General features: G+C 46.4%; 1 protein-coding gene across 1 annotated transcript in view; it reads left to right on the forward strand.

Moving 5' to 3' along the window:
- xdh (xanthine dehydrogenase) overlaps nucleotides 1–27915 on the forward strand; it is a 112871-nt gene that overhangs the window by 38928 nt on the left and 46028 nt on the right. Inside the window, exons 10-20 of the mRNA XM_060854447.1 lie at nucleotides 49–200; nucleotides 3572–3665; nucleotides 3756–3865; nucleotides 5354–5538; nucleotides 6744–6946; nucleotides 10974–11035; nucleotides 14099–14268; nucleotides 15644–15770; nucleotides 17418–17537; nucleotides 27065–27161; nucleotides 27551–27675. Coding sequence (XP_060710430.1) covers nucleotides 49–200; nucleotides 3572–3665; nucleotides 3756–3865; nucleotides 5354–5538; nucleotides 6744–6946; nucleotides 10974–11035; nucleotides 14099–14268; nucleotides 15644–15770; nucleotides 17418–17537; nucleotides 27065–27161; nucleotides 27551–27675 — 1445 coding nt within the window. The remainder of the gene's footprint in view (nucleotides 1–48; nucleotides 201–3571; nucleotides 3666–3755; nucleotides 3866–5353; nucleotides 5539–6743; nucleotides 6947–10973; nucleotides 11036–14098; nucleotides 14269–15643; nucleotides 15771–17417; nucleotides 17538–27064; nucleotides 27162–27550; nucleotides 27676–27915) is intronic.

Below are 27915 nucleotides of genomic sequence, written 5' to 3' on the forward strand. Positions count from 1 at the left end.
GTAAATGGTCAGGTTGTTTCTCATGCGCACACCTTGACTGTTTTGCAGGGATAATGTTTGGGGCTGCCTGTAATCTGGCCTATATTGGGAGTGTGCTGAAAAAGGCTGTAAACCAGCTTCCCAGCTACAAGACTGAGGTTTTCAAGGCCGTATTGGAACAGCTATGTTGGTTCGCAGGACAACAGGTCCGGAATGTTGCTGTGAGTGCTTCTCCTTAATTTATCACGGGATGTGGGCATCACTGGCTAGGCCAGCACATGTTGCAGGATTTTGTTCACCAAATGGGTGAGGGCAACAAACCATCTCTGAGGGGCAGCAGGTAACCATGGAATGTGGACACCACTGGCTGAGCCCAGTGGTTATTGCCCATCCCTAATTGCCCCAGAGGGCAGTTAAGAGTCAACGACATTGCTGTGGGTCTGGAGTCACATGTAGGCCAGACCAGATAAGGATGGCAGAGTTCCTTTCCCTGGAGGACATTAGTGAACAAGGTGGGGTAACCTTGCTGGGAGAGTAACCCAGAATACCAGGATTACGCTCTGAATTCATGGGGTCAAATGCCACTGGGGTAACCAGTAGAATGTAATATCTGGAATTAAAAACTATTTAGAATAACGCTGACAATGCACCTTTTCTCTTGTTTATTCATGAGTTAGGGTGTTACTGGTAGACCCATTATTGCCTGTCCCTATTTGCCCTAAAGAAGGTGATAGTGAGCTGCTTTCTTGAACCACTGGCTGTAGGAACACCCACAATGCCATTAGGAAGACAATTCCAACAATCCTGACCCAGCATCGGTACGTTTCCAAGTCAGGACAGTGAGTGGCTTGGAGGGGAACCTACAGGGGCTGGTGTTCATAACTATCTGCTGCCCCTGGCAGCGGTTGTGGATCTGGAAGGATCTTTGGTGAATTTCTGCAGTGGGGGCAGCACGGTGGCTGAGTGGTTAGCACTGCTGCCTCACAGCACCAGGGACCCGGGTTCGAGACCAGCCTCAGGTGACTGTCTGTGTGAAGTTTGCACGTTCTCCCCGTGTCTGTGTGGGTTTCTTCCGAGTGCTCCAGTTTCCTCCCACAGTCCAAAGATGTGCTGGTTAGGTGAAGTGGTCATGCTAAATTGTCCATAGAGTTAGGTGCATTAGTGAGGGGGAATGGGTCTAGGTGGTTTCCTCTTTGGAGGGTCAGTGTGGACTAGTTGGGCCGAAGGGCCTGTTTCCACACTGTAGGGAATCTAATCTTGCACATAGTACACTCAGATGCTACTGAGCAGTGGTGGAGGGAGGGGATGCTTGTGCATGTGATGCCAATCAAATGGGCTGCTTTGTTCCTGGATGGTGTCAAGGAGTGTAGGGTGAAACACATTGCCCTTCTCAAGGGCAACTAGGGATGGGCAATAAATACTGGGCCATCCAGTGATACCCATATCCCATGAATATTTGTTTATTAAAAGGCCTGGCAAGCTGTGCAGTTTGAGGTGTGGAAAATAAATGCTCACAAGACTTTCCACATCCCATGAATGAACAAAAATATACTCTGCCAGGATCCAGAGGGATGGATGGGTGTTGGGTGCATCAGCAGGAATGGGATGGGTATGGGTGTTGTGGTTCTGTTCGCTGAGCTGGGAATTTGTGCTGCAGACGTTTTGTCCCCTGTCTAGGTGACATCCTCAGTGCTTGGGAGCCTCCTGTGAAGTGCTTCTGTGTTGTTTCCTCCGGCATTTATAGTGGTTTGTCTCTGCCGCTTCCGGTTGTCAGTTGCTGTCCGCTGCAGTGGCCGGTATATTGGGTCCGGGTCGATGTGTTTGTTGATAGAATCTGTGGATGAGTGCCATGCCTCTAGGAATTCCCTGGCTGTTCTCTGTTTGGCTTGTCCTATAATAGTAATGTTGTCCCAGTCGAACTCATGTTGCTTGTCATCTGTGTGTGTGGCTACTAAGGATAGCTGGTCGTGTCGTTTCGTGGCTAGTTGGTATTCATGGATGCGGGTTGTTAGCTGTCTTCCTGTTTGTCCTATGCAGTTTTTTGCACAGTCCTTGCATGGGATTTTGTACATTACACTGGTTTTGCTCATGCTGGGTATCGGATCCTTTGTCCTGGTGAGATGTTGTCTCAGAGTGGCTGTTGGTTTGTGTGCTGTTATGAGTCCTAGTGGTCGCAGCAGTCTGGCTGTCAGTTCAGAAATGTTCTTGATGTATGGCAGTGTGGCCAGTCCTTTGGGTTGTGGCATGTCCTTATTCCGTTGTCTTTCCCTTAGGCAACTGGTGATGAAATTGCGCGGGTATCCGTTTTTGGCGAATCCATTGTATAGGTGTTCTTCTTCCTCTTTTTGCAGTTCTGGTGTACTGCAGTGTGTTGTGGCCTTTTTGAATAATGTCTTGATGCAACTTCTTTTATGTGTGTTGGGGTGGTTGCTTTCATAGTTTAGGGCTTGGTCTGTGTGTGTATGGGTGTATCAGCAGGAATAGGATGGATATGGGTGTATCAGCAGGAATGGGATGGATATGGGTGTATCAGCAGGAATGGGATGGGTATGGGTGTATCAGCAGGAATGGGATGGGTGTGGGTGTATCAGCAGGAATGTGAGGGTGGGGCTGTATCAGCAGGAATATGAGGGTGAGGGTGTATCAGAAGGAATAGGATGGGTTTGGGTGTATCAGCAGGTATAGGATGGGTATGGGTGTATCAGCAGGAATGTGAGGGTGTGGGTGTATCAGCAGGAATGGGATGGGTGGGGGTGTATCAGCAGGAATGGGATGGGTATGGGTGTATCAGCAGGAATGGGATGGGTGTGGGTGTATCAGCAGGAATGTGAGGGTGGGGCTGTATCAGCAGGAATATGAGGGTGAGGGTGTATCAGAAGGAATAGGATGGGTTTGGGTGTATCAGCAGGTATAGGATGGGTATGGGTGTATCAGCAGGAATGTGAGGGTGTGGGTGTATCAGCAGGAATGGGATGGGTGGGGGCTGTATCAGCAGGAATGGGATGGATATGGGTGTATCAGCAGGAATGTGAGGGTGGGGCTGTATCAGCAGGAATGGGATGGTTTTGGGTGTATCAGCAGGAATGGGATGGGTATGGGTGTATCAGCAGGTATAGGATGGGTGGGGGCTGTATCAGCAGGAATGGGATGGGTATGGGTGTATCAGCAGGTATAGGATGGGTGGGGGCTGTATCAGCAGGAATGGGATGGGTATGGGTGTATCAGCAGGTATAGGATGGGTGGGGGCTGTATCAGCAGGTATGGGTGCATCAGCAGGAATGGGATGGGTATGGGTGCATCAGCAGGAATGGGATGGGTGGGGGTGTATCAGCAGGAATGTGAGGGTGGGGGCTGTATCAGCAGGAATGGGATGGGTGGGGGTGTATCAGCAGGAATGTGAGGGTGGGGGTGTATCAGCAGGAATGGGGATGTATCAGCAGGAATAGGATCCGATCTCCTGCTATGGGCGGAGGGGGGTATCCACCTGACCTGGATTCCCACAGCAGTATGTTGTCATGTGTGGTTCAGGCTGGGCGAAGCAGGAGTGTAGACTGTATGCAGTACTAAACCCTTCTCCTCTCTACACCTTCAGGCTGTCGGAGGGAACATCATGACCGCCAGTCCTATCTCAGACCTCAACCCTGTGTTCATGGCCTCTGGCTGTTTGCTGACTTTGTCCTCCGAAGGTGAGTGGTATCCCAGAGGGCCATTGAAACCCTTCAGTGTCTGACTGTGAACATGACCGTGATGTTCATCCTCCCTTTGCCTGTTTCCAGGTGGCAACCGTGTTGTGCGAATGGATGGAGATTTCTTCACGGGCTACAGGAAGACTGTGGTGAAGCCTCAGGAAGTATTGATTTCCATCGAGATCCCCTACACAAAGAAGGTGAGAAGCCATCTCCGGTATGCGAACACAAGTAAGGCTCAAGAAACTAAAAATGTTTTGGAGTTCAATAATCAATAGTCTCTTAAGTGGTCACTGGATTCGAAATATTAACCCTGCTTAATCCCCCCAATGCCTGTCAGACCTGCTGAGTTTCTCCACAATGTCTGTCTTTGTTTCAGATCTCCAGCATCTGCAGTTCTTTGTCCAATTCTGGTTCTGTAATTCAGCAAGAACCCCATTCCAAACAGACGGTAGTCTGTAATTTGACTAGTGTGGGGGTGAGCACTGTGTAGAATTATAAAGTTGGGGGGTTGCTGGCTGGGAGGCGTTTTAACCTTAAGACTGGTGTAGATCATTGAGCAAGCAATGTTGTATAAATTCTAACCTGTCCAGTTTCAGTTTTACCAACACCAGATTGGGGGCAACCAACACTCCACAAAAAGTCTCTCCAGCACCTCTAATGTAATGAAAAGGCTTGATAAGCAAGGGGAGAAAGATTATCGTGTTGGCAGCAGTGTGGATTAGTGAGATTCATGTGATGGTGCTGTAGCTAAATAGTTTAGTTTGTCCAGGTTTTTATTGGAAGAGAGATCACAAGCTGTCTACCAAGACCACTAGAGTAAATAGCTTGTGAGGCCTTGTTTTTTTTTAATGTTGGAACAATAGAAGCAGCCTGGCTGGGTGTGGCCAGCTCTCACAAACCAGGATTGTGGGCTTGAAGAAGTGGAAGATATTTTTTCCTCTCTTGATGACAGCCAAATGATGGGTGTTCTCTTCCTGTGCTGTTAGATTGTATGTGAGACAAAATCTGTTTTTTCTGATTTTACCTTTTTGCCAAGGTATGTTTATGGGATGTTACTACATTGGAACAGCTAATTAGTGACATGTACTGTACCTATTAATCTGTTAAGTTTTCCAAGAGAGGTAAGTTATTCTAAGTTTCTCTTTCTGTGGTTGTGCTTTAGCTACAGTGTTTAAGTAAATTGTGTTTTGCTCAATGTTGAGTAGTTTGACCAGTTGCATCAGATCTGGAACATGGACTTCACATCTGCCTTTAACATAAGAAACAGTAAGGGTCCAGGCTACCCTCTTAAAGTATTTGGAGGGACTCTGGCCTGGTCCATGAAATCAGTTATGAAGCTATTGAATGGCAGAGCAGGTTCATGTGGCTGGGTGACCTACTCCCACTTCTTATGTTAATGTGCGTATGTTGAGAGAGTCATAGAGATGCACAGCACAGAAACAAGCCCTTCAGTCCAACCCATCCATGCCGACCAGATATCCTAAATTACTTTAGTCCCATTTGCCAGCACTTGGCCCATATCCCTCTCAGTCTAGATTAGAGTGGTGCTGGAAAGGCACAGCAGGCCAGGTCAGTATCCGAGAAGCAGGAAAATCGACGTTCCGGGCAAAAGCCCTCCCTCTTCTGCACCGTCTCCCAAGTCCCTAAAGTGTGGTCAGTCATTGCCTCAGTCTGTTCCTTTGCAGGGGGAGTACTTGTCAGCGTATAAACAGGCCCAAAGAAGGGACGATGATATCGCAATCGTGAACTGCGGGATGAGAGTGGCTTTCAAGGAAGGCACCGACATTGTGGAAGAGTTGGGACTGAGTTACGGAGGCATGGCTCCTACCACTGTGTTTGCGAAGAAGACGTGTGAACTGTTGCTTGGAAAGTGAGTCTCCTCAGAGTTCATTCAACACAACGGGCTTTCCCTTTCATTCGAGTGAGGCCATTGACGTAAGGCTTCCCAATCACTGGTGGGTTGGCTTAATATGTGATAAACTTCCCAAGCGATATACTGGACTAATTGGTCAGAATTCATGCCCCTCAATCGAGAGTGGGAACAGCGATAGGGAATAAGGCAGAGAGGCCCTGAACTACACAGATGCTCAGTTCCCCCCTGGACTTAGCTCTCATTGACATGGTTATGGATTAAGACTTATTTGGGGAAACAATCACCTCAGTGTAATACATTCCATTCCCAATAGCCAAGTGGTAATGGAGAAACGTTGGAGTCTAATCTCTGCACATTTCAACATTTTTATTTACAGAGTCATACATTACAAGCATCCATTTCCCAATGCGACATTCACAGTTTCAGTTGTCTCCTATATTGTCGGAGCAGAAGTGCCCTCCATTTTAACACACAAGTGATATCCTGGGTCTAAATAGACAGAATTCACGCCCCTCATTCAACAGTGGGAAAAGCGATATGGGGTACGGTAGAGAGACCCTGAATCACACAGATAATCAGTTCCCCCTGGACTTAGGTCTGCATGATAACACCCTCCACCAGAGCACAGTTGACCAATAAACAGCTAACACAATCTAAAGGGAGCAACACATTCCCTAAGGGCCTGTCGATAACAGCCTCTAATGACTGTGATAACTCCCCTCTGTCAGGAAGCTGCTGTTCAGGAGTCCGGACTCTGCGCCAGTGCAGATTGAGGTTTCTGGTGGAGGAGAGGACCCGGGTTGCTGGGGATGAACAGCCTTGGCGATCTGCTGGGTGGATGAGAGGAGTGGCCTGGGGTGGAGATGTGGGCTAGTCTCTGGCTTGTAGCTAACATCAGGCTCAAAAGCCTGGCACACATGCCCGTCCTTCCGCATGGTGGGGGCCAAGATGGCTCAGGCAATGATGCAGGCCCCCATCGTGACCTGCCATGTTGTAACATCGTGGCATTGGTGGGTTCGGGGGGGAGGGGTGGGGGGAGCAGAGAAATTACGCCTTACATACACCATGGGCAGAAATGAAAATGGGCCGCAAACAGCCAGTCTCGCTCTAAGTCTTATTTTCGAATGTTGAAATGCTCTCAAATTTGACAGTCATTGATTTCCTCCCTTCCCCCTCCCCTTCCCACTCTGCTTCCCATTTAGGAAATGGAATAAGACGTTGCTACAGGAGGCCTGCTCACTGCTCGCAGGGGAACTCACTCTCTCGCCCTCTGCCCCCGGTGGCATGGTTCAATTCCGACGTACCTTGACCCTCAGCTTCTTCTTCAAGTTCTACCTCAGCGTCCTCCAGAAGCTCGGGCAAGACTTCCAGAACGTACGTAGCTCTGACCCTCCGCTCACTCCCGGTCCCCTCGCGGTGTACCCTGTCCAATATTTTGTTTCTGGGAGGATTGAGGTGTGCAGAACATCCAGTCGAGAGTCCGACTCAAGCCTGGGATCAGAACCACTGGAGAAATCATTCGTGCCCTTTCTCTCTTTCCTGACACCGTTGTGATGTGGGCTTGAAGCAGGACTCATTGTGGTCCTGACTGTAGACAGTAGGTTGGAAAAGATTATCAATTTAACTCAGCAATCGGAGTGTACTTAAAATGAGCCTCTGTGGCCCACAGCAAGGAGCGCTCCAGGGAGGCAATGGTCTTGTAGTATTGTTGCTGGACCATTATTTCAGAGACCCAGGTAATGGCCTGGGAACCTCGGCTCAAACCCTGCCACGGCAGGTGGGGGAATTTGAAATCAATAAAAATCTGGAATGAAGAGGCTAATGAGGTACCCATGGTCATTGAGGTTGGATAATTTTGCTGTTACTTATGCCTGGAGACTGCAGCACAGAAAAGAGAGCGAATGTTTTTCACACAATGGGCTTTACTCCACGGTGACGGTGGTGACCATGTCTCCCAACGAAGCCATTTTCAGGAGCCCTGACAGGATTAAGTCCCAAACGGGCACCTACCTAGCCGCCCAAGTTTCCTGGGGCTTTCAGGATGAGGTTTCCACCTCCAATAGTTGCCAGTCAATTGGAGTTTGATGGATTTTTCAGACTCAGCAGTCTCTTTTCAGTCACTTTCCATTGATGGGAAAACCCATCTGCTTCACTAATGTCCTTTGGGGAAGGAAACTGCTATCGCCACCTGGTCTGGACTACATGTGACTCCAGGCCCACAGCCTCTGGGCAACTAGGGATGGGCAATAAATGCTAACCTAGCAATAATGCACTCATCCCATGCATGAATTTTAAAAAAAACTACAACCATATCTGCCAAGAAAAGCTTTCTTAAATAAAAGACAGTGAGTGAAAATAGTTCTGCTTGAATTGAATGGAATCCAAGGCCCATCCTGGGAGCTTGGGAGAAGGAGGAACCATTTAAATGGGAGGGTAGGTGCTGTGGTAGAGAATGTCTCACCTTCCCAACTCATTCTGGTCACGTCGAGGGGAGGGATGGTCGAGGTCACTCCTCGGTCACCTGGGGCCTTTGAGTAGCCACTGTAGGCCCCCATCTTGCTGCCAACATCATTTGGGCAGCCTGCCTGACTGGTCCTAGCTAAAGCTGAAAATGTGTGGCTGGAAAAGCGAGCAGGTCAGGCAGCTAAAGCCATCCCACTTACCTGCCCTCTCAGTGTCCTCCCCTCCCCCCCACCCATACGCAGTTCTGTCCCAGACTTCCTGCAGATCCAGTATTCACCACTGCTCCTGGTGGCGCTGTTGAGACTGAAAAAAAATCCATCAAACTCCAACTGACTGGCAACTATCGGAGGTGGAAACCTCATCCTGAAAGCCCTGGGAAACCTGGGTGACTAGGTAGGTGCCCGTTTGGGATTAATCCTGTCAGGGCTCCTGAAAATGGCTTCGTTGGGAGACGTGGTCACCACTTTGACCATGGAGTGAAGCCCATTGTGTGAAAAACATTCACTCTCAGGCTCTTTCCTGTGCTGCAGTCTCCAGACATAATTGACAGTGAAATTATCCAAAATTATCCGTTCCAGCTATGATTAGTGTGTCAGTTTATGTAGCCAAGAAACTGCAATGTTTACTTATCAGTGTGGCTGAACTAAGATAAGGGTGTTCAGCCATTGCTGATCGGTTTGTGAAGAGACACCACCAGAACTCTGTGTATTACCTTGACTCTCTGACTGGAAGAAGGCCATACTGACCTTGAATTGCCGCAACACAGAAGGTACAATCTTGTGCCAGTGACAAGGGAACAAATTTGTCAGGAAATGACCAGAATGGTGTCTGCAGAAGCAAGCAGGGCAGTTTGAGGCAATGTAACGGAAGTTTTAAAAGCGAGTGAAAAGAAAGTTCGAGACCGGCCTGAACCAAGTGGTGTGGGAGGTGGGTGGGGCAACACCTCCTTACACACCTAGGCATACAAGGCTATGGGCCAAGTGTTAGGAAATGGGAAAAAAAATAATTAGCTGACCAGCACAACCCATGCACTGAAGAATCTTTCTCTGTGTTGCCTCCTCAATGACTCTATTTCACCGAAGGATAACTTAAGCACTGGGAGAAACTACAATAATTTCTCCTTCAAACGTTTGGAAGCCTTTTCAACATTCACCTTTTCAAGAAAGCTTTCAACAGCTTCTATGTCCTATCATAGATTAACATCCTTTCAATTCTCTTCTTAAACTTTTTTATTCCCCATCACTTTATGGGATACTCTGTTCAGCAAAGGTACTGTCGAGATGTAGGATTTTAATGGGAGTGGATGAGGGAATGGGCCTCAGTGGGACCTGCTTATTGAAGTAACGTTTTCAATGTTCGTCGTTTACACAAACTTACAAACTGGGACTCCACGTCAAAAAGTACTTGATAGGCTGTGAAGCCCCGTAGGAGCTGGGAAGTCACGTTGAGGTTGTACAGGAATTTGGTGAGGCCACTTCCAGAGTACCATGTCCACTCCTGGTCACTCTTTGGGAAGGATATTATCAAGTTGGACAGGATTCAGAGAAGATTTACCGGGATGTTGCGGGGTATGGACGGGTATGGTTTGAGTTATGAAGAGAGTCAAGATAGTCAAGGCTAGAAGGCTAATAGCATGCTGGCCTTCATAACAAGAGGGATGGAGTAAAGAAGCAAAGAGGTGCTTCTGCAGCTGTACAGCACCCTGGTGAGACCACACCTGGAGTACTGTGTGCAGTTCTGGTCTCCAGATTTGAGGAGAGACATTCTGGCTATTGAGGGAATGCAGCGTAGGTTCACGAGGTCAATTCCTGGACTGGCGGGATTACCTTACACTGAAAGACTGGAGCGACTGGGCTTGTGTGTACCCTCGAGTTTAGAAGACTGAGAGGGGATCTGATTGAGACATTTCAGATCATCAAAGGATTGGACACTCTGGCGGCAGGAAACATGTTTCCGCTGCTGGGTGAGTGCCGAAACAGAGGACACTGCTTAAAAATACGGGGTAGACCATTTAGGACAGAGATGAGGAGAAACTTCTTCACCCAGAGAGTGGTGGCTGTGTGGAATGCTCTGCCCCAGAGGGCAGTGGAGGACCAGTCTCTGGATTCATTTAAGAAAGAGTTGCATAGAGCTCTCAAGGATAGTGGAATCAAGGGTTACGGAGATAAGGCAGGAACAGGATACTGATTAAGGATCATCAGCCATGATCATATTGAATGGTGGTGCAGGCTCGAAAGGCAGAATGGCCAACTCCTGCACCTATTGTCTATTGTCTATAATCAAGGACTTTTTTTCACTGGAACTTAGGAGATTGGGAGGCAACATTATGGAAGTTTATAAAATAATGAGGGGGAGAGATAGAGTTAATGGTCGGTGTCTTTTTCCTTGGATGGGGAAGTTCAAGACTAGAGGGGACATTTTTAATGTGAGAGGAAAGAAATTTTATAAAGAAATGGTAGCAATTTTTTTTCACAAGAGGATGGTACGTGTGTGGAATCAACTTCCTGAGAAAGTGGTGGATGTGGGTATAATTACAGCGTTTATAAGATATTTGGATCAGTACATGGACAGGACAGGTTTGGATGGATATTGGCCAGGAGCAGGCAGGTAGGACTGGTTTAGTTTGCGATTATGTTTGGCACGGACTGGTTGGAACAGAAGGTCTGTTTCCATGTTGGATATCACACTAGATTCTAAGTGTACAGCAGGTCTATTTGTCTTAATCATAATTTTCATGCCGATAGCTTAGTTTCAGATATTGTCTGTTTACTTTGTTCCAAATCCTCACTTCAGTGTGAGCAGAGATATGTTACCACATTTGTGGAGATGATGGTCACGTTGTATTATCACATCAAATTCATTGTTCCATTGTTATTTCTTGCTGTTGAGTGGGTAACATCTGATAATCACTTGATGTCTGCTTTCCCTTTCCTCCCTTTAGGATATCCAAGTTGAATCCATACCTCCAGATTACGTCAGTGCCACGGAATTATTCCACAAGGATCCACCTTCAGCAGTTCAACTGTTCCAGGTTAGTGGTTACGGTGTTTTATTATCAAATGTATCAGGTACACGTCTTAAACAACTTTATGTCCAAAGTAATAAGAATCTCACAAACACAAAACAGAATCTCTGGTGAAGTCAGAGAGTATCATTCATTTAGTCAGCTGTTGTTAGACAAGATAGACTCCCAAATTGCCTGATTTTGGGAAGAGAATGTTCACCTCCATCTCCTGCCGAGTGTGTTTCTGAAAGACTGTGGGTGGCATGGTGCCTCACAACACCAGGGACCCGGGTTCGATTCCACCCTCGGGTGGCTGTCTGTGTGGAGTTTGCACATTTTCCCCATGTCTGCGTGGGTTCCCTCCGGGTGGACCTGGTTCCCTCCCACAGGTTAGCTGGATTGGCCATGCTAAATTGCCCGATAGTGTGCAGGGATGTGCAGGCTAGGTGGAGTGGCCATGGGAAATTCAGGGTTACAGAGATAGAGTACAGGGTTGGGTCTGGGGGGGATGTACTGTTCGGAGGGTTGGTGTTGACTCGATGGGCCAAATGGCCTGTTTCCACACTGTAGGGATTCTATGATTGGAAGTCTCTGTTTAGCTATTTGAGAAGTGTCCCGTTGAGCTTTGTGTCAGTTACAGCTCAGTGAGTGTCATGCTCTTACTTTCAAATCAGAGTCATCAGGAATTCAAGTCCAAAATCCCGGATTAATTATCCCGTACTCCACTGTGGGTGTCTCTGAATCCTGGATGTGCTTTCAGATGAATGATGGATTTGGGTTAAGATTAGATAATGTTTTGTCTCATTAAGACATGGAATTTTCTTTCCAAGAAAACATCTGAGGCAGGACCATTGAATTTATTTGAATTAAAAATCACACAACACCAGGTTATAGTCCATCAGGTTTAGTTAAAAGTACAAGCTTTTTGGAGCCCCGGTCCTTCGTCGGGTAGCTAGTCAGGAGCAGCGCTCCGAAAGCTTGTACTTTCAAATAAATCTGTTGGACTGTAACCTGGTGTCAGTTTTAACTTTTGAAAATGTGTTGCTGGTTAAAGCACAGCAGGTTAGGCAGCATCCAAGGAACAGGAAATTCGACGTTTCGGGCATAAGCCCTTCATCAGGAATGAGGAGAGGGTGCCAAGCAGGCTAAGATAAAAGGTAGGGAGGAGGGACTTGGGGGAGGGGCGATGGAGATGTGATAGGTGGAAGGAGGTCAAGGTGAGGGTGATAGGCCGGAGTGGGGTGGGGGCGGAGAGGTCAGGAAGAAGATTGCAGGTTAGGAGGGCAGTGCTGAGTTGAGGGAACTGACTGAGACAAGGTGGGGGGAGGGGAAATGAGGAAACTGTAGAAATCTGAGTTCATCCCTTGTGGTTGGAGGGTTCCCAGGCGGAAGATGAGGCGCTCCTCCTCCAGCCGTCGTGTTGTTATGTTCTGCCGGTGGAGGAGTCCAAGGATCTGCATGTCCTCGGTGGAGTGGGAGGGAGAGTTAAAGTGCTGAGCCACGAGGTGGTTGGGTTGGTTGGTCCGGGCGTCCCTGAGGTGTTCTCTGAAGCGTTCCGCAAGTAAGCGGCCCGTCTCCCCAAAGTTTTAACTTTGTCAACCCCAGTCCAACACCGGCACCTCCACATCAGGAATTTTCTTGAGGCAAAGTTAGGTAGATTTTTGATAAGGATATGCAGAGGGCCCAGGCAGGATTTGACACCATAATCAGACCAGAGCATGTTCATTGGCCAAATGGCCTAATCCAGATCCTAAGCCTTACGTTCCTATGAGACATTAAACTAAAGTCTGCCCCATGGCACTATATTTGAAAGGACAGTAGAGGAGCTATGTACCAGGATTCTGTCCGGATTAGAGGGTATGAGCTATTAGGAGAGATTGGACAAACTGGGGTTGTTTTCGCTGGAGTGGCGGAGGCTTAAGGGAGACCTGATAGAAGTTTATGAAATTGCAAGATGCATAGATAGAGTTGACGGTCAGAATCTATTTGCCTGGATTGAAATGTCTAACACTAAGGGACATGCATTGAGAGGGGAAAAGTTCAAAGGAGATGAGAGGGGCAAGTCTTTTGGACAGAGAGTGATAGGAGTCTAGAACATGCTGCCAGGGTGGAGATTGAGGGGCTTTTAGGTAAGCACATGAATAAGCAAGGAATGGAGGGAAATGGACCAAGGACAGGGGGAAGGGATTAGATTAATTTGGCATCATGGTTGGCACAACATTGTGAGCTGAAGGGCTTCTTCCTGTGCTATACTGTTCTATGTTCTGGATATGACTGCAACACTACATAAAGCTCACTGCACTAACACAGCGACTGGAGACTAGGTCCTTTATACTGGAACATCATGTATCCAGCTGCTATCCAATTGACATCAAGGTACCCTGCATCTCTGGGAGCCAAGCAATCATGTAAATGGCGCCATGAGCCCTTGTGGTATGGATAGTATTCCTACCTCTGGATGAGGAAACCTGCGTTTACATCCCACCTGCTCCAGGGGTGTGTCGTAATTTCCCTGGACAGGTTGGTAAGGAAAATGCCTCCAACACATACTGTACCTCCCGAGCGTCTCAACGCTCTGGAGAAATTACTGTGGAGGTTTACCGTGAGTGTTCAGGATCCTTTGTTACTTCGAAAACATGGGAGTGTTCTCAGCGGAGAAAATGTTAAATTTGACAGGTGTTTTATTAAAAGCAAGTTGGGGAAACTGTTCCATCAAGTAAGTCGGCTAGTAATCAATGGTTTTAGGGAATTAGGGGGAAAGAAAATCACACAGAGGGTTGTTAAGATCTGAATAGCTGTTGGAAAAATTCTGTAGGAACTTTCAAAGGCATGTATTTGACAGATACTAATTCACATGGTTACGGGAAGAAAGCTGGTGTGATAGACTTAGGCAATTCCTTCAAAGAGCTGCCACTGGCATATTGGGCCAAATGGCCTCCTGCTGTACTGTCAGATTCTCGGAACGGTGAATTGCTTGGCACCTCAGGAACCAAGGGTGTGATGCTGACCACGACTTACAACACCATCCCATTCCCGGTCAAGGGTCCTCGTTATTGGAGTCACAGCCACCCTTTTATCCTCACCCTGCAGGAAGTGCCTCCTGACCAGTGCTCCATGGATGTGGTCGGACAGCCACTGCCCCATCTGTCAAGCCTCAAACAAGCCACCGGCGAGGCCCTTTACTGTGACGACCTGCCCTGCTTCGAGAAGGAGCTCTACCTGGCTCTGGTAACCAGCACTGAAGCTCACGCCAAGATAAGGTAACATTTCCCTTGTGACCTCGCCTTGTAGGACAGAGATCTGGATGTAGATTTGCTCGCTGAGCTAGAAGGTTCGTTTACATATGTTTTGCCACCATACTCGGTAACATCTTCAGTGAGCCTCTGGATGAAGCACTGGTGGTGTAGCCTACTTTCTATTTATATGTTTGGGGGGGGGGTTTCCTTGGGTTGGTGATGTCATTTCCTGTGGTGACATCATTTCCTATGGCAATGTCATTTCTAGTTTTATTTTCTCAGGGGATGGTGAGTGGGATCCAAGTCAATGAGTTGGTCGATAGAGTTCCGGTTGGAATGTCACTCTTCTAGAAATTCTCGTGCATGTCTCTGTTTGGCTTGTCTTAGGATGGATGTGTTGTCCTTCCTCATCCCCATATGTAAGGTTACTAGTGAGAAAGGGTCATGTCGTTTTGTGGTTAGTTGGTGTTCATATATCCTGGTGGCTAGTTTTCTGCCTGTTTGTCCAATGTAGTGTTTGTTACAGTCCTTGCATGGTATTTTGTAAATAACATTAGTTTTGCTTGTTGTCTGTATAAGGTCTTTCAAATTCATTAGCTGCGGTTTTAGTGTGTTGGTGGGTTTGTGGGCTACCATGATGCCAAGGGGTCTGAGTAGTCTGGCAGTCATTTCCGAAATGTCTTTGATGTAGGGGAGAATGGCTGGGGTTTCTGGATGCGTTTTGTCTGCTTGGTTGGGTTTGTTGCTGAGAAATCGGTGGACTGTGTTCATTGGGTAACCATTCTTTTTGAATACACTGTACAGGCGATTTTCCTCTGCTCTGCGTAGTTCCTCTGTGCTGCAGTGAGTGGTGGCTCATTGGGATAATGTTCTACCAGAGACCTGGCAAAGAGAGGGAAGGCTGGGCAACTCTCCAGATGATGTGGGGTCTGACAGTGCTGTCATTGTGCTACAGGATTAGTAATCCAGTGAATGAGAGCTCAAGTTTCACCTGAACCTCTGTTTTTAAAACGGGAAAATTTATAAAGCTTGCTTCAAGAAATGTGACCATTCATGTTGCCAAATCTGGCATGCACCCTGTGGAAACTGTACAGATGTGTGGACTATGATACAAAATTAAGGAAATCTTAATTGTGCATTGCAATTATTTGTATATTGAAATGTTCACAATTCTTTTGTTATTTAATACTTTGTTTTTCTTTCAATGGTAGGTATAACTGTGTCATGAATTATATTTGTACTGTTTCAGTTGTACTGTCATCACAATTTGTCACCAGCAGATGGCGTTATGCGATCTTTTTCAATAGGTCAATGATCGAGCTGTCTAAAACACTCAAGTGTGTTTGAAAGAGACCACAGCCATTGTCAAACATACTTTTTTTTCTCACATTTCCTGCAGTTCAATTGATACAAGTGAAGCCCTGAAGGTTCCTGGAGTCACGCACTTCCTCACAGCCAAGGATGTCCCTGGGAGCAACCAAACGGGGCAGATCTTAATGGATGAGACAGTGTTTGCTGATGGAGTGGTCAGTCATCACCATTTGCACATCACTGGGGACCAAGCCTTCGGAAGGGTGGGAGGCTGGGCTGTTAGGACGCTACAGAGATACTTCCGTGTGGTTTGGATAAGTGGGAAAATCCACGGCAGATGAAGTATGTTGGGCGTAAATGTGTGGTTATCCACTTTGGTAGCAAAAAACGAGATGGCGGATTACTTGCTCCCATAGCCCCCTGAAAGTGGCCACACAAGTAGATAGAGTGGTAAAGAAGGCATATAGCATGCTTGCCTTCATTGGTCAAGGAATTGAGTACCGGAGTCAGGATGTTGTGGTGCAGCTTTATAAGACATTTTTTTAGGTCAGACTTAAAGGTTTGCGTTCAAAAAGGCTCCAGAAAGAAAAATCTGAGGAGTGGCACTCAATGACTTTTCCTGGCAGGGAGCTGGCAGGCATGTGATGGGCCAAATGGCCTTGTACGGTTTTGCCACAGAGTCTGCTGTGATTCGACAACTAGATTTTTGGAAAGAAAGAAAGGAGAAGTGTCACTTCTAGGACTTGGGAGAGATCACATGGCAATTCCAACTGGATAAAGCCCAATCGCCTCATACAACCCTCAGCTCTATGTCAGAATGCCGGCCCAGACCTTACTTGCCTGTGTTGTTTTTAATGGAACTGCCTTGTTTTTCCACCTCAGTCGAGGCTGGATGCCCAATGCACGGGTTTGTGTCACTGGGGGAGCATTTTCTGTTGACAGTGAAATGCCATTAGCCAGAATTAGCTATCCTCACCTCCCACTCCCCCCACAGCCACCTCCATCTCTAAATCACTTGACTATGTTTTGATAGACACCAGACATTGTGCTTTCAACATCCAAATCTAAAAGCATACTCCCCTTATCGGTGGTGCAAATATTTGCGAAAACAAAGTACTCTGAATACTGGAAGTCCTAAATGGAAGTGGTAAATATTGGAGGAGAGTCGACATCTGTGATAAGACAGAGTCAATGTTTAAGGCCAATGACCTTTCATTGCCAACGGATGTTCCCTCATTGGCACACACTCAGGCATTGGGCATTCCAACTTCTACTGAAGTGGGAAAACAAGGCAGCCTAGAAATAAAGGGCACTCGATATCTGGGTCTACATTCTGACATAGAGCTGAGGGTTGTATGAGGCAATCAGACTTCATCCAGTTGGGACAGCAGTGTGGTCTTTCCCAAGTCCTGGAAGTGACACACGTCCTTTGTACCAAAAGCTAATGCACCATCTTTGGCAACCTTGGGATGTGAGGAGTGTCGTGATTGGAATGAGGTCAGCCAGGTGGACCTCTGAGAATGTGAGTTCCCTGACTAGGGCTGTGAACCTGGTCCAGTCAGGGAGCTCTGGATATTACAAAGTGATGGAATGTCAGGTATACTGACAGTAAGGTGCCTGATTGTGTGTGAGGTAGTACGACAGTCAAGGACAGTTCGTGTATTGACTGGATACTGGAAGATAGTGAGGACTGCAGATACCGGAAAGTCAGAGTTGATAAAACGTGGAGCTGGACAAAGCACAGCAGGTCAGGCAGCAGCCCTGTGGGTGAGGGTCCTTCTCTGCTGCCACCAAGGCTGGAAATTATTCCTTAAGATTACGACGTTTTATAACCACCTGTTTTTGTTTGGGTCTGCGTGTAGGTCACTTGTGTCGGACACGTCATTGGGGCAATTGTTGCTGACACAGAGATTCATGCCCACACAGCTGCGAAAGCAGTAAAGGTCACGTATGAGAAGCTTAAACCTATCATCACCATTCAGGTAATTGACTCCACCTGATGATATTACTCATTATGCCGCCATATTATGATGATGTGAAGGGATGTGTGTAACTTGCTCCTTAGGTTCATAGCTATTCAAGCCTTGAAATGCCTAATGGCACATTTAGAAGCACGGAAACTTGAGAATAGGAGCCATTCAGCCCTTCCAGCTTGCTCTGTCATTCAATTCAATCATGGCTAACCATCCAGCTCTTCTTTCTCCTCATACCCTTTAACCTTTGTAACCCTGCGAACCCTATCTAACTCCTCTACGAAAAAACATTCAATGTTTTGGACTTAACCACTTGTTGTGACGGAGAATTCCACAGACTCACCCACTCCCTGGATGAAGACATTTCTCCTTAATGGCTTCCCCCAACGTCTGCAGACTGTCAGCCCTGGTTCTATTTTTTTTCTTCTTTTTTTCTCTCAGAATGACAGGATGCTTGACATCCCCGTTTTTTTTTCTTTTTTTTTTCTGATACCTGTTTTTTTTTCTTTCTTCTTTCTCTTTTTTCCCCCCAGCACCCATGCTGTGTGTGTGTGTGCAGGTGTGAGACACAGTGAGAGACAGAAGGTGTACGAATCTTTATTCAAATTTCCACCACCAGGAAGAAAGGAAACACCCGAGTGGCCAGTGACAAGCTGAGTCCTTCACATCAAAGGGCAATGCTGTGTGATCAAACAGTGAGGGGGAGGGCAGGGATTAAATCAAAATAGACTTGGTGGGGGAAATAATGCACTCCACTCCCTGCGGCGCCCACCTCTCCCTGAACAACTCCAGACTGTTGGTGGACACCGCCTGCTCCTTTTCCAGAGACACCCAAGCTCTAACGTATCAGCCCTGGTTCTAGGTGCCTAACTTGATTTAATTTCAGTTATAACCTTATTTACTGTGTAGGCATATGGTAATTAAGTATGAATTTGAACAATCAACATGCATTAGCTGCAGAATTCCAATGCATTGCAGGTTAAAGGTCAGTCAAATCCTTATCAATTTTTCAAGTATCTCTATTCATATCAACTTCTCCTATTCTGTTTTTCACCTTCAGCAGGACAATTTGTGTGTTTCATGATGCATGACTATCGTTTAATATTTGTTTGATTAAACATTGTCCTCACAGCTGTAGAAATTTTCCCTCTCTTAATCACAATCCTCTATTTGAATTGAATTGAAATTGAATTGAATTTATTGTCACGTGTACCGAGGCACAGTGAAAAGTTTTGTTTTGCGAGCAATACAGGCAGATCACAGAGTGAAGTAGCAATACAGGCAGATCACAGCGTTAAGTAGCAATACAGGCAGATCACAGAGTTAAGTAGCGATACAGGCAGATCACAGAGTTAAATGGCATAGATAAGTAAATCATAGATAAACCGCAGCAAAAACAAAAACACAGGTACAGGCGAACAGTAAGATTTGTGAGTCCATTCAGTATTCTAACAACAGTCGGGTAGAAACTGTTTCGAAACCGGCTGGTGCGTGTTTTCAGGCTTCTGTACCTTCTCCCCAATAGGAGAGGTTGTAGAAAAACATTGCCAATGTGTGATGGATCTTTGAGAATACTGGTGGCCCTTCCTTGACAGCGGGTCTGGTAGATGGATTCTATAGATGGGAGGTTGGCCTTTGTGATTGTCCGGGCCAAGTTTACCACTCTCTGTAACCGTCTCTGATCTTGAATGGTACAGTTGCCATACCAGGCAGTGATACATCCAGACAGAATGTTCTCGATGGCACACCTATAAAAGTTGGCAAGGGTATTCACTGTCATGCCAAATTTCCTCAGCTGCCTGAGGAAGAAGAAATGTTGTTGGGTCTTTGTAACCAGTGCGTCCACGTGAAGAGTCCAAGTTGATCCTTCCCAGGCTGATGCCTATTTTCAAGGTTACCCTCCCAATATATGAAAAAATGGAGCTTTTATCGCCTGTCCCAAGGCTCTGATTTCTAACAACTCAAGAATCCCGGCTTAACATACTTAACAGAAAACAGAATTCACCTTTTCCTTCAATACTAATATTCGATGTGGACCTCAGTTGGAGTTACAAAACAAATCAGAAGAACGGCTGATGGTGGAGATCAGAAACCAAAACAGATACTACTGTAAAAACCCAGCAGCATCAGTGGAAAGAGAAACACTTCGAGTCCAGAATAACTCTTCTCTGACTAAAGGCCTTTGCACCCAAAACATTGACTCTGCTTTCTCTCCACAGAGGCTGCCACTCCTGCTGAGTTTCTCCAGCGATTTCTGTTTTTCTATCAGATTTCCAGCATCGCCCCCTCTTTGTTTTATTTTAGTATAACGAAAGCACAGGTTAGCTGATCATTATCCCAATCATCGTGTCGTGCACTAATGGACTACTGCATTTCCAACTTCCTGGCAGTGACCACATCAAAGGAACCTCAACAGATGTAAAGTGTTTGGAAAAAATGTTTACCACCAAAGGTCTTATCGCAAATTAGCATTCAAAGCAAAACCAACAGCATATTTTCTTAACAGAAACTGATACACCATGCTCTGCTGTGAAAGAAGGTTTGGATTGGTGTTAAACAGATTCACTAATTTTCTTTTGTTCTTCCTTTTTTCATGGGATGAGGGTGTCACTGGCTAGGCCAGCATTTATTGCCCATCCCTAATTGCCCAAAGGGTAATTAAGAGTCAACCACTATGCTGTGGGTCTGGAGTCACATGTAGGCCAGACCAGGTTAGGATGGCAGATTCCTTCCCTAAAGGACATAGAGTCATAGAGATGTACAGCAAGGAAAGAGACCCTTCAGTCCAACCCATCCATGCTGACCAGATATCCCAACCCAATCTAGTCCCACCTGCCAGCACCCGGCCCACATCCCTCCAAACCCTTCCTATTCATATACCCATCCAAATGCCTTTTAAATGTTGCAATTGTACAGCCTCCACCACATCCTCTGGCAGCTCATTCCATACACGTACCACCCTCTGCGTGAAAAAGTTGCCCCTTAGGTCTCTTTTATATCTTTCCCCTCTCACCATAAACCTATGCCCTCTAGTTCTGGACTCACCGACCCCAGGGAAAAGACTTTGTCTATTTATCCTATCCATGCCCCTCATAATTTTGTAAACGTCTATAAGGTCACCCCTCAGCCTCCGACACTCCAGGGAAAACAGCCCCAGCCTGTTCAGCCTCTCCCTGTAGCTCAGATCCTCTAACTCTAGCGACATCCTTGTAAATCTTTTCTCAACCCTTTCAAGTTTCACAATATCTTTCCGATAGGAAGGAGACCAGAATCGCACGCAATATTCCAACAGTGGCCTAACCAATGTCCTGTACAACCGCAACATGACCTCCCAACTCCTGTACTCAATACTCTGACCAATAAAGGAAAGCATACCAAATGCCTTCTTCACTATCCTTTCTACCTGCGACTCCACTTTCAAGGAGCTATGAACCTGGACTCCAAGGTCTCTTTGTTCAGCAACACTCCCTAGAACCTTACCATTAAGTGTATAAATCCTGCTAAGATTTGCTTTCCCAAAATGCAGCACCTCGCATTTATCTGAAATAAACTCCATCTGCCACTTCTCAGCCCATTGGCCCATCTGGTCCAGATCCTGTTGTAATCTGAGATAACCCTCTTCGCTGTCCACTAAACCTCCAATTTTGGTGTCATCTACAAACTTACTAACTGTACCTCTTATGCTCGCATCAAAATCATTTATGTAAATGACCAAAAGTAGAGGGCCCAGTACCGATCCTTGTGGCACTCCGCTGGTTACAGGCCTCCAGTCTGAAAAACAGCCATCCATTATCACCCTCTGTCTTCTACCTTTGAGCTAGTTCTTTATCCAAATGGCTAGTTCTCCCTGTATTCCATGAGATCTAATCTTGGTAATAGGTCTCCCATGGGGAACCTTGTCGAACACCTTACTGAAGTCCACATAGATCACATCTACTGCTCTGCCCTCATCAATCTTCTTTCTTACTTCTTCAAAAAACACAATCAAGTTTGTGAAACATGATTTCCCACGCACAAAGCCATGTTGACTATCCCTAATCAGTCCTTGCCTTTCCAATTACATGTATATCCTGTCCCTCAGGATTCCCTCCAACAACTTGCCCACCACCAAGGTCAGGCTCACCGGTCTATAGTTCCCTGGCTTGTCTTTACCGCCCTTTTTTAAACAGTGGCACCATGTTTGCCAACCTCCAGTCTTCCGACACCTCACCTGTGACTATCGATGATACAAATATCTCAGCAAGAGGCCCAGCAATCACTTCTCTAAGCTTCCCACAGAGTTCTCGGGTACACCTGATCAGGTCCTGGGGATTTATCCACTTTTATGCGTTTTAAGACATCCAGCACTTCCTCCTCTGTAATCTGGATATTTTGCAAGATGTCACCATCTATCTCCTTACAGTCTATATCTTCCATATCCTTTTCCACAGTAAATACTGATGCAAAATATTCATTTAGTATCTCCCCCATTTTCTGTGGCTCCACACAAAGGCTGCCTTGCTGATCTTTGAGAGGCCCTATTCTCTCCCTAGTTACCCTTTTTCCTTAATATATTTGTTAAACCCCTTTGGATTCTCCTTAATTCTATTTGCCAAAGCTATCGCATGTCCCCTTTTTTCCCTCCTGATTTCCCTCTTGTGTATATTCCTAATTTCTTCATACTCTTCTAAGGATTCAGTCGATCTATCCTGTCTGTACCTGACATATGCTTCCTTCTTTTTCTTAACCAAACGCTCAATTTCTTTAGTCATCCAGCATTCCCTATACCTACCAGCCTTCCCTTTCACCCTAATAGGAATATACTTTCTCTGGATTCTTGTTATCTCATTTCTGAAGGCTTCCCATTTTCCAGCCGTCCCTTTACCTGCAAACATCTGCCCCCAATCAGCTTTCAAAAGTTCTTGCCATCAAAATTGGCATTTCTCCAATTTAGAACTTCAACTTTTAGATCTGATCTATCCTTTTCCATCACTATTTTAAATCTAATAGAATCATGGTCGCTGGCCCCAAAGTGCTCCCCCACTGACACTTCAATCACCTGCCCTGCCTTATTTCCCAAGAGTAGGTCAAGTTTTGCACCTTCTCTAGTAGGTACCTCCACATCCTGAATCAGAAAATTGTCTTGTCCATACTTAACAAATTCCTCTTCATCTAAACCTTTAATACTGTGGCAGTCCCAGTCAATGTTTGGAATGTTAAAATCCCCTATCATAACTACCTTATTATTCTTACAGATCGCTGAGATCTCCTTACAAGTTTGTTTTTCAATTTCCCTCTGTCTACGGGGGGTCTATAATACAATCCCAATCAGGTGATCATCCCTTTCTTATTTCTCAGTTCCACCTAAATAACTTCCCTGGATGTATTTCCGGGAATATCCTCCCTCAGCACAGCTGTAATGCTATCCCTTATCAAAAATGCCACTCCCCCTCCTCTTTTGCCTCCCTTTCTATCCTTCCTGTAGCATTTGTATCGTGGAACATTAAGCTGCCAGTCCTGCCTATCCCTGAGCCATGTTTCTGTAATTGCTATGATATCCCAGTCCCATGTTCCTAACCACGCCCTGAGTTCATCTGTCTTCCCTGTTAGGCCCCTTGCATTGAAATAAATGCAGTTTAATTTAGTAGCCCTACCTTGTCCCTGCCTGCCCTGACTGTTTGACTCACTTTTGTTCTCAGCTGTACCAGTCTCAGATTGATCTCTTTCCTCACTATCTCCCTGCTTCCCACCCCCACCCCCACCTTACTAGTTTAAATCCTCCCAAGCAGTTCTAGCAAATTTTCCTGCCAGTATATTAGTCCCCTTCCAATTTAGGTACGATCCGTCCTTCTTGTACAGGTCACTTCTACCCCAAAAGAGATTCCAATGATCCAAAAATGTGAATACTTCTCCCATACACCAGCTCCTCGGCCATGCATATATCTGCTCTATCCTCCTATTCCTGCCCTCACTAACTCGTAGCACCGGGAGTAATCCGGATATTACTACCCTTGAGGACCTCCTTTTAAAATTTGTGCCTAACTCTCTGTAATCTCCCTTCAGAATCTCAACCTTTTCCCTTCCTATATCGTTGGTTCTAATTTGGACAATGACCTCTTGCTGGCCCCTCTCCCCTGTGAGAACATTCTGCACCCTCTCTGAGACATCCTTGATCCTGGCACCAGGGAAACAACACACCATTCTGCTTTTTTGCTGCTGGCCACAGAAACGTCTGTCTGTACCTCTGACTACAGAATCCCCTAACACAACTGATCTCTTGGAAGCCGACGTACCCCTCGTTGCATTAGAGCCAGTCTCAATACCAGAAACTTGGCTGTTCGTGCTACGTTCCCCTGAGAATCCATTATCCCCTACATTTTCCAAAACAGTATACCTGTTTGAAATGGGTATATCCATAAAAGACTCCTGCCCTAGGTGCCCACCTCTCTTACCCTTCCTGGAGTTAACCCATCTGTGTGACTGTATCTGAGACTTTCCCCCCTTCCTATAACTGCCATCCATCACATACTGTAGCTGTTGCAAATTCCTCATTGCTTCTATCTGTCTCTCCAACCGATCCACTCGATCTGATAAGATTCGCATCCAACAGCATTTATGGCAGATAAAATCCGCAGTAACCCTTAAACTCTCTTTAAACTCCCACATCTGACAAGAAGTACATATCACTGCAAAGGCCATTTTTGCTCCTTCACAATCTACAGACCCAGAAAATAACACTGTCGTATTCCTCTACAAACACTGCCCCAGGTTAAATTAATAGCTATGGCTTATATTTTAAGTTTAATCAAGAGACTTATCTCCAAAAACATATAATCAAGAAAGAACCCACTGTACTCACTGCTGCAGCCTTTCTATTGGACAGACTTAAAGCAACAATTAACTTAGCTGATTCTGTGCTGTGAACTTCACCCGACAGCTCCTCCAAGATTAGTTGTGAATTTCACCGTTTGTTAATTTTCCCAGACGCACTCTGATGTCCAGCGACACACAAATTCAAACAGCAAAGGCAGTAACTGTGCAGGTTCTCTCTCTCTCTCTCTCTCCCTCCTGCACTGTCCTCACCATGTGCTTCCTTTGTCTGCCCTTCTCCCTTTTAAAACTGATATTGTTTTGACTTTTTTTTCCAAAGTTCCAAAACAATACAACACCATATAAAACAGGAATTACTGCTCCTGGAATTCCAGGAAATCACCTCCAACACCTAAAATACCTCAAGCCAGATGTCTTTTTTCTGACAACCAATAATGGATTCGTTACATTTTTAGATTTTAGATATTTATTATCACGTATATTCAAGTACAGAAGTACAGTGAAAAGTGTATAATGTCACCGCACGCGGTGTTATCTTAGGTACAAAGGCACCTAGGTACGGAAAATATAGCTACAAAGTAATAAGGGAAATGAAAGTTAAAATGTGAAGCATCACTTCGTAGAATAGAAGAAAAATAAAGAAACACATGATAATACATACAATTAGACTCTTGATTCCAGATTTTTATTGAACTTAAATTCCACCATCTGCTGTGGTGGGATTTGAACCTAGGGCATTATCTGGATTAATCATCTTAGCAATAGTACCTCTGGGCTATAACCTAATTGTTTGCAAAACATAATCTTGACACATTCAGAAGTGAGGTGGAATAAGGTTTATGAAGATCAGATGAGCTATTTGGCCCTACTGTAATAAAGCTGAAAATGTGTTGCTGGTTAAAGCACAGCAGGTCAGGCAGCATCCAAGGAACAGGTAATTCGACGTTTCGGGCATAAGCCCTTCATCAGTAATGGGGAGAGTGTGCCAAGCAGGCTAAGATAAAAGGTAGGGAGGAGGGACTTGGGGGAGGGGCGATAGAGATGTGATAGGTGGAAGGAGGTCAAGGTGATGGTGATAGGCCGGAGTGGGGTGGGGGCGGAGAGGTCAGGAAGAAGATTGCAGGTTAGGAGGGCGGTGCTGAGTTGAGGGAACCGACTGAGACAAGGTGGGGGGAGGGGAAATGAGGAAACTGGAGAAATCTGAGTTCATTCCTTGTTGGTTGGAGGGTTCCCATGTGGAAGATGAAGCGCTCCTCCTCCAGCCGTCGTGTTGTTATGTTCTGCCAGCAGAGGAGTCCAAGGACCTGCATGTCCTCGGTGGAGTGGGAGGGAGAGTTAAAGTGTTGAGCCACAGGGTGGTTGGGTTGGTTGGTCCGGGTGTCCCAGAGGTGTTCTCTGAAGCGTTCCGCAAGTAAGCGGCCCGTCTCCCCAATGTAGAGGAGGCCACATTGGGTGCAGCGGATGCAATAGATGATGTGTGTGGAGGTACAGGTGAACTTGTGGCGGATATGGAAGGATCCCTTGGGGCCTTGGAGGGAAGTGAGGGAGGAGGTGTGGGCGCAAGTTTTACATTTCCTGCGGTTGCAGGGGAAGGTGCCGGGAGTGGAGGTTGGGTTGGTGGGGGGTGTGGACCTGACGAGGGAGTCACGAAGGGAGTGGTCTTTGCGGAACGCTGATAGGGGAGGGGAGGGAAATATATCCCGGGTGGTGGGGTCCGTTTGGAGGTGGCAGAAATGACGGCGGATGATACGTGGTATACGGAGGTTGGTGGGGTGGTAGGTGAGAACCAGTGGGGTTCTGTCTTGCTGGCGGTTGGAGGAGCGGGGCTCAAGGGCGGAGGAGCGGGAAGTGGAGGAGATGCGGTGGAGGGCATCGTCGATCACGTCTGGGGGGAATCTGCGGTCCTTGAGGAAGGAGGCCATCTGGGCTGTGCGGTGTTGGAACTTGTCCTCCTGGGAGCAGATGCGGCGGAGACGAAGGAATTGGGAATATGGGATGGAGTTTTTACAGGGGGCAGGGTGGGAGGAGGTGTAGTCCAGGTAGCTGTGGGATTCAGTCGGTTTATAGTAGATGTCTGTGTTGAGTCAGTCGCCTGAGATAGAAATGGAAAGGTCTAGGAAGGGGAGGGAGGAGTCTGAGACAGTCCAGGTGAATTTGAGGTTGGGATGGAAGGTGTTGGTAAAGTTGATGAACTGTTCAACCTCCTCGTGGGAGCACGAGGCAGCGCCGATACAGTCATCGGTGTAGCGGAGGAAAAGGTGGGGGGTGGTGCCAGTGTAGTTGCGGAAGATGGACTGTTTCACGGACCCCACCACCAGGGATATATATATATCCCTCCTCCCTACCTTTTATCTTAGCCTGCCTGGCACACTCTCCTCATTCCTGATGAAGGGCTTATGCCCGAAACATCGAATTTCCTGTTCCTTGGATGCTGCCTGACCTGCTGTGCTTTAACCAGCAACACATTTTCAGCTCTGATCTCCAGCATCTGCAGACCTCATTTTTTACCCTACTGTAATAAAGCTGTGTTCATGAAACAAAGTCTTGCATGATTTCTTTGGTGAGACAGACCCATGTAATATTGACATTGACATTGTAAGGTCATAAGCCCCCGACCCATTTTAAAAGCTCCAGTGCTCCCTTGCAAGCACAGACTAAGCTCAATGTCCAATTTGACGAGCGTCGTGCTAGTTCCTAATAGTGACCGAATATTTCTTTGCAATCAGGATGCAGTCGCCCATGAATCGTTCCACTTGCCTCCGAGGAAAATTGAGAATGGAAACATCGATCTTGGATTTGCAGAGTCAGATGACATAATTGAGGGTCTGTTCAGTTTCATGTTAAAGTTGTATACTCCCACTGAATCATAAATCTGATTATTTATCTAACTGTAAAAGATTTTTATAATCTAATCGAGGGGTTCAGTTGGTTTATATATAGAATAATGGATCCCTGGGAGTGATTACAGACTGGAATCTAATCAAGGGGTTCAGATGGTCTATATATAGAATAAGGGATCCCTGGGAGTCCCTTGATTACATTCCAAGTCTTACAAAGCACTGCATCAGGCGTGCTGGACTGAATGGCTGCCCCCTTTGCTCTAAAATTCATTGGTTCCTTTTCCTGTTAGCATGTGAAGTACATGTTGACTCAATCCTTTGCTGGTTGGTTATGTGAAGTGGGCTCTAACTTGTATCAATGGTGTTCTGCAGGAGAAATGTACATTGGCGGCCAGGAGCACTTTTACCTGGAGACGCAGTGCACTGTGGCGATACCCAGGGGCGAAGACGGTGAAATGGAACTCTTTGTGTCAACCCAGAGCCCTTCTCAGATCCAGGCAGGTGTTTCTGAGCTCAATGCCAATGTGATCAGCTTGTGTGGCACTTCAGTAGCATCGGGGTTTATGCCTGAACAATGTACAGCAGTGGCAGCATTATGAGTCAGTTTCTCTCTCTCTGATGATCTGTCCTTGGTCTGTATTCCTGGATGCCAAGGTAAAGCTTCCATCCTACATCTTTCCAGAATTACTGGATCTGTCCATGTCCTCAACAGGACCCGCATAACATAGAATCCCTAC

This window comes from Hemiscyllium ocellatum, chromosome 3, assembly GCF_020745735.1.
Source record: "Hemiscyllium ocellatum isolate sHemOce1 chromosome 3, sHemOce1.pat.X.cur, whole genome shotgun sequence".
NCBI lineage: Eukaryota > Metazoa > Chordata > Chondrichthyes > Orectolobiformes > Hemiscylliidae > Hemiscyllium > Hemiscyllium ocellatum.